The following is an 11503-nucleotide window of genomic DNA, read 5'->3' as shown; positions in this document are numbered from 1 at the left end:
ACTAAATTTTCAAGTTGATCCAAGTAATAGTTTCGGAGAAACAGCCTTGAGGACTTTTTATGCTGGAGGCTAGCTAAGCTAAGTGCTTCTTTAAAGGCATTTTTCTCAAAACTCTATTTTTGTAGGTGGTTGGCAAGATTTCTCGAGAACTACTCAACCGATCTTCTAATAGAATTTTCCATTTTTTATAAGAGAAAAAATTGTTGCAAAAGATTGTTTTTTACTCTAGGAAACCCATGTAACCTTTAAAAAAGTAAAACGATCTTTGAATTATTAGAGAACTGTGATTTTTTTGTGCTTTATATTTTGTAATAATTTTTTTCTCATTTCTGAAAAGCATTATCGAGCTAACCTCGTTTATATACAAAAATTGTATTCCCATTTCCGTGTAAAGACTCAATTTGCTTTCAATTTATTAAGTAGCCCTCAAATATTGCTCTCCCGGGGGAATATACATATATGCTAAACCAAATAACAATTTGCACATACATACATACACATATACATATTCACATACTCAGGAAACAAGTTAATACGAGGAAGATTTAGTAGCCGTAGGAATTCATAGAGTTTTAGTCTCGTTGGCAACACCCCATTTGTTATTTACCGTTGTAACATAAATGCAACAGTGGAAAAACAACCTGAAGCATAATTTATATATACATATGTATTTTCATATATAGCACAATAATGAAAACATATTAGAGTTAGTTTTGTTGTTAGGTGCTTTTTAATTTCCTAGAAACGGCAAAAGAGCGCTCTAAACAACAAACTTTTAGATAAAACAGTCTTTGGAACAGAGAGAGTACAAATGAAGATTTTAGCAGCTAGTTGTTGATGTGACATAATACAAAAAAAAAATAAAATAGTAGAAGTGGTTTTGACAAAGTAGTAATGAATTGAAATGTCACGCAACCCGTCTATATGGGACAAATCTGGCAACTCTGCTGAGGATTGGCGAATTTTTGAGATTTTATGTGCCGATGTGAAAGTGACAAGTGACAGCAAGGTAAGCTCGAACAGAAGCTAAAGCTTTGAAGTAAAAATGAATAAATCTCAAAATGAAGCACAGTGAAATAGGCAAATAACGGCAAATGAAGGATAATGCTTATTATTTTAAAGTTTTAGAACTGTGCTTTTGAAAATGATAAAAGTGAAAAAAAATCATAGTAATATGAAACATCTAAAATGAAACAAAATGGAAGATAAAATACCAAAAACTAACGGAAAAACCACACTAACGCAATTTCTAGTTACCTCACAAAATCAACTGCGAGAGAGCTTCGAATGAGATAGACTACGGTTTTGGAGGAAAAGCTGATTTTGTTGACTTTGCAAATAAATATGGAGCTTTTTTGACAAGCAAACAGCGGACTGAATGAATTTCCTTGTCGGACGGGTTAGATCTATCACATATATAGAGTTGGTGTCGTCATGCACAAAGCTTTCCACACTAAACTACGAAAACCTGATAGTTTCCAACTTTCCTTGTACGAAATAGTCATATAGTTTGCACACTTATTTTCTCACCAAGTAACTGCCCATTTGTCTCAAGCGCTAATATTGGATAACTATAGCATAAAGCTGCCTTACAAATTGGCCGATCCAACTCAAGCCCTTGTATGGAAAACTTTTTGTTTGATAAGGTATAGTCATGAAACATGGAATGGGTTATTATCTCAGGCATCTCTACAATCTCCGAAGAAATAGTTTAGATCGGACCACTCTTATGTATAGCTGATAACTGACTGGTCCTACTTAAGACCTTGGAGGGAAAACTTGTTTATTTGATGGAAATGGACTGCAACTTATGATCTATTGTGCCCTCTCCTATATAACACATGGTCAGAAAGGTCCAGCACTCTGAATAATTCCAGGAACTTGCTGGGTGCGACTGTGGTGAGGCTTGGTGAGGTGTACTGGAGTTTCCTGTTCCACGTCGAAAAGCCAGCAGTTTGCGCAAGAGACTATTCCCATATTGGATAAGTGTTTCTTGAGCCAGCAGTGCTCTGTATAAAGCGCGACAAGGAGACGAAATGTTTTTTATGGCTGGTTGATCATATCTCTAAACCTTGCTAGGTTGTAATCCCCCAGATGTAACTTGGCGTAGCGCATTCCTGTTGCCTGCTCCCAGTGCCGCTGTCTCTCCCCACTCTCTCTTCCATGCTGAGTAACTTCACGACTGGTAGGCGCTTCAGCCTTCCTATACAGTCCTTCCATAATAGCGATTTGACTTCATAAGCTAAGACCGCTTTTAAGACAGCTTGACTATCGCTGAGTATAGCGCTACGCTGGTTGTGATAGCTGAGATGGAGATTGATTTTTGCGCACTGTCTAATATAGCAAAGACTTCTGCTTGAAAGAAGCTCGAAAAATATCCCATTGGTTTGGATAGTTTGCTTTGCGATGCCGCAATGCCTGCTCTAATGCCTTCCGGTGTTTTCAAACCGTCAGTATACCATTTAATAGTGTTGCCCCTCAGTAGCAGGTTGTGCGTGGAATCACTTCACTCCGCTTTACTGCCGAGAGTCACTCTAAACTTCTTGGTGAAGTTTATCCTCTTCGTAATGCCGTCTCTTGGAAGAAGGGCCAGTGGTGTGTCTTCCCCTAAGGCCTTCATTAGTTGAGACGACATTATCTTTCCTTTGCCAAACCCCTCTGCTACCGTGAGCAGCATGGTATGTCCCGTCCACTGTTTGATCACTAGATGCTGCGATGTGAGCTCCAGCATTACTTCAGGTACTGCGGTTGGGCAAGTACGCATTGCCCCTGAAGTACACACGCAGGCGATTCTTTGCAGCTTCGATAGTTGAAAGCCTACCAAAGACTGCGTTGCCTTCGATGACCAAACAACTGTTCCATAAGTAACAATAGATGGTATTCAAGCACCTGAAGCATATCATGGTAGCTCTGAACATTGTCAATTCCACGTGCCTATTCCACGGTAAGGTAGAGCCTAATATTAGGACTCTTTAGACACCTCCAACTCCCTGCCTCAAACCCGGAAGAGATCTTCGCTTTGTAAAAGGGTCGATGGTTGTTTTCGACGCATTACATCATCCCTTCGCTAGACTTATGAGTAAGTACTGTATGTAGTGTAAAGCTGCCGTTCAAACTAACCATTCAAAATCAAGAGAAATATATTTTAATACTTTTTTATGCAATAAAAATACATTTCCAATTTATCTTTACAATAATGAAGTAACAATTTTTCAAAATATGAGCGTTTGGCAAGCTTCAACGATTAGTCACTTATCGACTTCTTGTCGGCAAACGAACGAGCTTCACTTAATTTATGCGCTCATCAGGAAAGTTTTCAATGCGTGTGGTAAAACTGTTAAGGTTAAGCATAACTTCAACGGAACCTCATAAACACATATCTACAAACAGACACACGCCGATCACAGTGGAGCAAATCTAACTAAATTTCAGTTGAATATTGAATGCCTGAACGCAATGAGTAATTGCAGCGCCGTGTTTGAGAATTACGCCAACGTCAACACTGTGCCCCACCGCGCTGTCGTCGTGCTTACTCAATGTTCGACGAGTTTCCGCTTCCGCAGCGTTACTAAGCTTGCACATAAATAGTTGGTTGGAAGAGCGCACCAACACACGGACACGAATGCGCTGCCGACGACATATTTCAGCACATTTTATGCTTTCCTTTTTCATTGTTGTTGTACATATCGCCTCGGCCATATTTCATTTTTCCAGGCGGTTTGTGTGCCGTCATGTGAATGACCTAAATAACAACAACAAATCAAAGTAATAAAATTATCAACTAACAACAAATTATCATAGCGTTGCCATTGCGCCCATTTTTTTCACCTTGTCAATACTCCACCCCTACACCCTGTCAACGGCTAGGCAACGTCTCTCCTTCGTTCACCTTCATTTGGGGCCGTGACTGTTGAACGCCTTGTGTTATGTTGTAGTAAATTCCATAAGTGCGATTTCTATTGCCACCAACAACCACACCATCCTTACCGTCGGTATGTAATTGTTATGTTGCTGTCTGCAACCCATTCACCGTTCGTTTTGACTTTTTCTGCAGACAGTAGGCTTGATGTATCTTCAGTCTAATTTTCGACGTACTTACTAATCGAAAACGCTAATTTTATTTAGTCGAGCGCGATTTGTTCGAACGCGTGGACGTTTTTTGAGCTTTCTCGTTTTCCGTTTCCTAACTCGTGAAGGCAGTGTTTGTGGAAGAACATGTCGAGCGACAAAAAGCACCAACATTTGCACCATCATCATCATTTGAGCGCTGTGCACCACGAACATCATGAGCGGATGTCGCCGCATCATCACCATTTGGTAATGGCGAAAGCTTCAAGTTATCACCAAAATAAAAAGGATATAGTGCGGTTAAAGTAAAACCGTACCGTTATTCTTAAATTCATAATAGTGGAAACGAAATACAATTAAAGTGCAATTAATGATTTTAGATAAATCATAAAATTTTGTAGAGTTTCATTAAAACTTTAAACGATATAAAATACTGTTTAAGTGGTGGTTCGATTCCTTGGACAAACGCGAGAGTTTTTTGTCTGCCTCTGATGCAAAGAGTATTGTGCGACCGCGTTTTAGTTTACTCATTTTTATAAGCTTTATAAAAGCCGAGGTCAAAATTGTATAATGGGCGTGGTACCGCCCTCTTTTAGACGAAATCACATATCTCGGAACTAGGTCAACCAAATTCGTTAAATGTCATTATTTTAATATTCCTATGTTACGGCATGAAAATGGACGACATCGGAACCACGCGTACTTCCCATATAACACAACATTAAATTCCTTTTGATTATTTCACATTCCAGTACACAAATCAACAAGCAATTTATATAACGGTTTAAAACTTTGTACTAAATAATTCCTTTAAAATATGCCACCTTATGACCAAAAATTACTCAAAAAAACAAAACTGTTCAAGGCCCTATATAGTTAACTTTTAACCGAAAATATCGGTGAATGTGTGAGATATACAATTGCAATTCAGAGATATTGTAGAATTTCTGAGTTTTACAAATGGGTTGAATTGATTCAATACTTTCCTTAGACTCCATATACATAATATAAAGATTCCAAATCACTTAATACCGCATATATAGACAATATTTGAGTTGTCTCGATGAAAATTATAAATCGTGTTTTACTTATAACACTATATTTTGGTGCCTAAATGCATAAAATTGCGCGAAAACTTGATATAGCTCCAATATCAGGATTTTCGAATACCCGGTTGACTTTACTCCATACATATGATTGGTAATTGTATATGAGGAACCTTGATGAATCCTTGAAAGCATTTTATTAGCATTTGGCGTTTTAATTGCATGTAGTACCGGAAAAAATAGATGGAATGGGGTCAATACTATCTGTTATACACCTAATATAAGATCTTCAAACTTTCGTCAAAATGAACTCAAATATATGTGAAATTCTGCGAATTATCAAAATTTCCATACACTGGTAAACAAAAATCCAACAAAGTGTGTTCGATTGTCATGTAAAAATCGCCACATATGCAGACAATAGCTACAGATTTCTTCTATCACCTATAGTTTATAACGATAGGTATATTATTGTTATATTATTTTATTAACCAAATAGTACCATAAAATGTTATGTCGATGTTTTTCGGCGAAATTTTGTTTTTGGAGATCCCTCAACAATGTCCACCAGTAATCGGCAAGCAAACTGGCACTCCACTTGCCTTCGTACTGTTTCTCCATAGCAGAAATGTCTTGGTGGAACCGTTCCCTATGTTCGTCACTTACGCCCCTAAATTTTGGGGAAAAATCCAGATGGGAGTCCAGAAAGTGAATTTTAAGGGACATGTTGCAACCCATTTTTTTATAGGCAGTAAGTAGTTCAGTCATAAGATCTTTGTAATTGTCAGCTTTCACATTTCAAAGTTTTTAACAACGCTTTTAAAAGCACTCCAGGCTCGTATTTCAGTTTCATTGAACATTTCCTCAAATGTTTTATCTATCATTAGTTCTCTTATTTGCGGATCCACAAATATGCACTCTTTAAATTTTGCTTCACTGACTGTTGGAGATTTTTGTTTCAGATACAAGAACCCTCTTCCATTTCTGTCCTTAACAATATGCCTTAACAATATTCTTCATTAAATCTAATTTAATATGTAAAACTGGTAGTAATTCCTCTTACCAACTAGAGGTTCGCTGGTAACGTTTTTTTGTCCCGGAGTGATTGCCTGACGTACTGGTACTGCTTGTACTACTCGGAGTGATCATGTGAATTTGCTAAATAGTCAGAAGTTACACGAAGGTAAATAAGGCGAATGCGATATTAATTGAAAATTTGGCGAAATGATCACGAATAACCATTGCAGTATGAGATGGTGCTTTGTCGCACTTCTTTGTTCAATAAATTCAGAGCCTCAGGAAACTATGCGTATCTCAAATAAGTACTAATAAATATTTTGACGTGAAATTTAGGATAGAGTCACTAACACTACTACCAACTTACAGAAACAAAATTTACCGATTCGAAAAATACGCGAAGTATAAATTAGTTCAATTTAATTCACCTTTCAATTTGATCACAGTAGTATTGTTAAATCTAAAGCCGCAGGTTACAGAATATCTGTGGGTGATAGAAAAATTCTGTTTTCAGATTTGACTTCAGAGTATCAAACTGCATTAGAATTTTCATGTCACAAATTATGTGTCAACCAAAGTGTATTCAACAAAGTGAACTAAGTATATGACATTTAATTTTTCTTTACGCTTATTTGACATGAATGTTGTCATTGACTTAACCCTTACATTTATTCAAAAATTCAAATTCGGAAATTCAACAGTAAGCAAATTTCAAAACGAAAAGCAATATTTTTTTAAATAACTGAATAAAATGCCGAATTCTTGTTGCCTATGCAAAACAACTCATGGAAGCAACTTACCAATGTTTTGTGCTCCAACTGACAAATCGCATAAACATCTGTATACAGTTTCTAATAGTTTGGCGGGGTACTGGTTACGACGTATATACTCGTACATATATAGTTACAATAAAATTTGTGAATAATGTTGCATTTATACACGTATGTAATTGTTTGAAAAATAAATATGAATTCATTATAACGTTGAGAAGAAATAAATTGGTTGTCTTTATTTCTATTACGTTTATATTTATCATATATATGTATGTATGTAAAGCAACTGGCTTCATATTGTTCAAGATCAAAAAAAAAAAAACACACGGGTTAATATAAACAAATACATGAATTGTTTACTATTTTATTGTCAAATAAGCGTAAGTCAAATACGTAGTTCACTTTGTTGAATACACTTTGGTGTCAACCAGTGTTATTTTTGGACGTGAGGTGGCACACTTTTGAGACACTATATTTGCAATCCAATAACTTCATTTGTGTTTGATGTATATAGTAACTGTATTAGAGAATCATATGGAATTTAAAACGTTGATATATAGAAAGTAGGCGTGGTTGCGTGATTGATTAAATTATGTGGATTGGGCGAGGTTTTTGCCCGATTTCACTTGCAATCAATTTTTAAGCCCAGTTAATAATTCTAACCGAAACTCTTGTATACGAGTACGTGTGATCATTCGTCTTCCTTAACTTCACGCAACTTTAACTTCATTAAATTTCTATTCTACTCATTTCCATTTAGCTTGATCCGAACTGCAATAACACCGTGGTCAATATTCCTGAACACCATCATGGAATTGATCTTGTCACGACTCTTCGCAGTGAATTGGCGGCATGTTCTTATAAGCGCGACCGCCTCTCAAATGATGTAGGTTGAAAACCACAGCAGTTCTTATTGAATATTAACGAATTATTTTTTTTCGTTGCATTATTTTCGCAAGCTCGGAGAAGCGCGCGTTGCGTTGAATGCTCGCGAGTCGGAATGTGAGAATTTACGTGCTCAAGCCGCACGCCAATCGGCGCTTATTAGCAGTTTGCAAAGCCGCTTGCAAACCGCTGAGAGCCGCGAACAATCAATACAAACGCGATGTGACAGTACCATCCACACGATACAACGGGAGAAACATTCTTCCGATGAACGTAACAAGGAATTGCAATGTAAAATACAACACCTGGAGAACCACTTGGCCGCCGAGGAACAGCAGAAGGAGCAGGCGCGTGCACAACTGAACGACTCGCTGCGTCGTCTGGCCACCTGTCTGGGAGTGGACCTATGTGAGAATGTACATCTGACACCAGAGTGTGTACTGAACCGCGCCGAAGAAGTGATGATCGAGCTGCAACGCACCAAGGCCAAGGCAAGCTCCACTTGCGATACGCTCAGCAGTTGCGAGAATGAGTTAATGAACTTGAAATCGCTCGCGAATATAGAGAAGCAACGCTTAAGCGCGCAACTGGAAGGTGTAACCAATCATAACCACGAATTGGAGGGACGTTGTCGACAGTATGAGCGTGACTTGCAATTGCAACGTGATCGCTTAACTGAGTCGGAGATAAGTGGCGAGAAACTGAAAGAGGAATTGCGTGGCTTCGAGTCACGTTGTCATCGCTTGCAAAACAATCTGGATCGCATCCAAGGAGAGCGTTTGCAATTCTTGCGTTGCCTGGCAAATCAACTGAATGTACCAGAGCCATGCGAAACACTGATCAAGGAGAAAGTGCGTGATATGCTTGGTGAAAATCAGACAATGCATGTGGTAAGTCGCAGTCGAAAACATCTGGCAATTGATTAACAAATCTTACTTGCAGCAACTGCATTCGTTGCGGGATCAACTGAATTCGGAACAGTCCAAGCTGAAAGAAACTCAGGAGACTACACAGTGTCGTTTGCGCACGGAGGAGGCGCAAAAATGCGAACTGGAAGAGCGTCTGGAGAAGTGTCAAGCTGAGATACACACGCTGCGCAACGATCATCTGGGTCTCTCAGAGTTTTTGCAACGACTTGCACGTGCTATTAACTGGGCTGAGTGTACTTCGCCGCCGGCGCTCGGTACCGACACCAACATCTTAGCCGAGTCGCTGTTGGAACGTGCCGAACGCATTGCCGCACATTATGATCACCATGGACATGAACATGATGGCGGTCATCGACATCACTATCACTCACGGCATGAGCATTCACCGGATAAGGTTAGTTGCAGGGTATAATTTATTTCAAAACATGAAAATACTGTCTTCGAGCTCTGAGAGGAATACAGTAATTCCAGAAATATACTTAATTCCTCGATTACTGCGGTAATGACGATTTCATTGATAGCTTATCCTATTTCCAAATCACTAAACTATGAGTAAAAGGATGACGGAATGAAAAGAAACCGAGCAAATCTTTCGGTAGAGGGATACAACTCTTGGCGAAGTTTGTAATATGTAGAAAGAAATGTCGGAGACCCTATAAAATATAAATATAAATGATCAGCGTGACGAGCTGAGTCGATTAAGTCACATCTGTCTGTCTGTTCACTCGCCTATCTATCTCTGTATAAGCAAAGTACTCCCTTAGTTTTTGAGTCAATCAATCTGCAATCTTGCATTCGTCCTTTTCGTTCCAAGATGCTGCTCATTTGTCGGAACCGCCGATGCCAGCTAATGATTTTTTCTAGTTTCTCTTCTAGACAGAGTGTAGTGAGAGCATTATATTGAATTTCTTTTTTATTCACAAATATTATTACAAATATTTTTGTTGGACTTTAACTCCAGGGCTGCTGCGATCACCATACGCATGCGCATGGCAAATTGAGGCGAGAGCGTTCGTGTCACGACATACCGTTGAAGGAGAGCAGCAGCGTTTACACTTTACAGCGGCGTGTGCGCATATTGCGAGAGCAAGTGCAGCGACGTGACTTGCATTTGGAGCTACTGCGACGTAAATTAGCCATTATTGAAGAGGGCGCCAGGGGCAAGTGCATGCTACAGGTAATAAAAGTCAAATATAGTCAAGATAGAACCATAATTTAAATTATTTTTATTCAAATCCACCGCAGGGTGAGCGCGATGAAGCTGTATGCCGCTCCAAGAAGGCTAGCAAACAGATTGACAAACTCACTGCACAACTGGTGGACGCACGCAGTCAAATAGCCGAGGTCAAAGCGCAGCTCGCGGAAGCCGTCGAATACAAGGTAAAAGTGTATAAATACTGCAAACAGTACCTGCATTGATCTCCCGCTTTGTCCACAGATCACTGCCCTGGAGCGGGCACGCAAAATTGATGAGCTCACTGGTCAAATTTGCGATCTTGAAGAGGAGAAGACACGTTTGCTAGCGCAATTCAATGCTGTTAAGGACCGACTGAAGGCCACTAGCGAATCATCACAAAATAGACGTTGTCGCGATGAGGCACTCATCACTGTGCGTAACGCATTCATATTAACAAATTTATATTATACCAACTCACAATTTTTGTAACTTTTCGCTGCAGTCCCTTCGCGAAGACATCACACGTCTACAAAATCAACTCTCCGATGCCAATCATCGTCTCTCCCACCTACAATCGTTCCGTACCTCAGTGGCGCGTACGCTCCACCTACGCGATTTACCCGAATCGGATCTGCTGCATCGCTTGCAAGCACTCTGCTCGGCCCACCAGGAATTTACGCTACTCTCCAAACGTTATGAGACTACATCACCGGTTGGCGATCACCCCTGTCCACGTTTCGATGATCCTGTACCACCGACTCCACACTGTCGACCGCCCAACGATGTCGAACTGACCAGTGTTACGATGTACGAGGAGCATGCGCGATCCTCGCACAAACATGCACAGCACCACACTACAGCTGAGCATCACCAACACAAGCATCGCAGCAAGAGTCGCGGCGGTGCGGGGCGTTGTGCCGACCGCTCTAACGACCGCATCACAGGCTGTGCTGATAGCCGGGGCCCAGGTGGCGCCCACGCTACAAACAACAAACGTTTACATGATAAATGCTTTGATTCGGATGTCCATCGTCATCATTGTAGCTCTGGCGACTTTCTGAGTGGTGGTTATGATGACCTCGACTTCAAATGAGTGCTCACTTAATTACGGACGTTCATGCTAATTATCGTAATTTTAGTTACTACAGTTATTTTTATACTCTACAAGTACTATCTCAGGTGCGTCTCAATAAAGTAAGCATTGGAAAAACATTATGGCAGCTATTTTTTCAAATATCTTCCTTCTATTCGAAAATGTAGTAAATGCGGTAAATATTTATTAATGAAAATCCATGAAGACTAGTATACTTTTAAGCTTTTCGCACAGCTTATGTCTTCATACTCTTTAGTCCGTAGAGTACCATCGTGGTAGTAGTTTTTTACATACATATTTTGAGTCCATAAATTATATAATTTTAAACTAAAATCGTTTTAAAGGCTTCTAGTTGAAAATCTGTATTTTTTCTTAATTTAATTGGATAATGTCATTCAGACACCAGAAAAACTTTCCGTCTACCAGACCACTGTTCAGACGGTAGACCACTCCAAGCGGTGATCACAGCAAATAAAGAAAGCCTTCTTATGCTGACAAGGATTATGTTCATAACA

General features: G+C 39.4%; 1 protein-coding gene across 2 annotated transcripts; it reads left to right on the top strand.

Moving 5' to 3' along the window:
- Nucleotides 1–904: 904 nt before the first annotated feature.
- LOC105233277 (coiled-coil domain-containing protein 170) lies at nt 905–11022 on the top strand. 2 transcript variants are annotated; one of them, XM_049446479.1, is made up of 8 exons: nt 905–1009; nt 7665–7790; nt 7864–8679; nt 8732–9112; nt 9680–9895; nt 9964–10098; nt 10157–10327; nt 10398–11022. In XM_049446479.1, exons 1-8 carry the CDS (start codon nt 905–907, stop codon nt 10986–10988), a joined length of 2541 nt encoding a protein of 846 aa, XP_049302436.1. In that variant the 3' UTR covers nt 10989–11022. The 2 variants fall into 2 exon arrangements, with proteins under 2 accessions (XP_049302436.1, XP_011213618.3); XM_011215316.3 differs by lacking the exon at nt 905–1009 and adding an exon at nt 4097–4317.
- The last annotated feature ends 481 nt before the right edge of the window (nt 11023–11503 follow it).

This window comes from Bactrocera dorsalis, chromosome 1 (assembly GCF_023373825.1).
Source record: "Bactrocera dorsalis isolate Fly_Bdor chromosome 1, ASM2337382v1, whole genome shotgun sequence".
NCBI classification, from domain to species: Eukaryota; Metazoa; Arthropoda; class Insecta; order Diptera; family Tephritidae; genus Bactrocera; species Bactrocera dorsalis.
The sequence above is the reverse complement of the archived record's forward strand: the minus strand, read 5'-3'. Positions and strand labels throughout refer to the sequence as shown.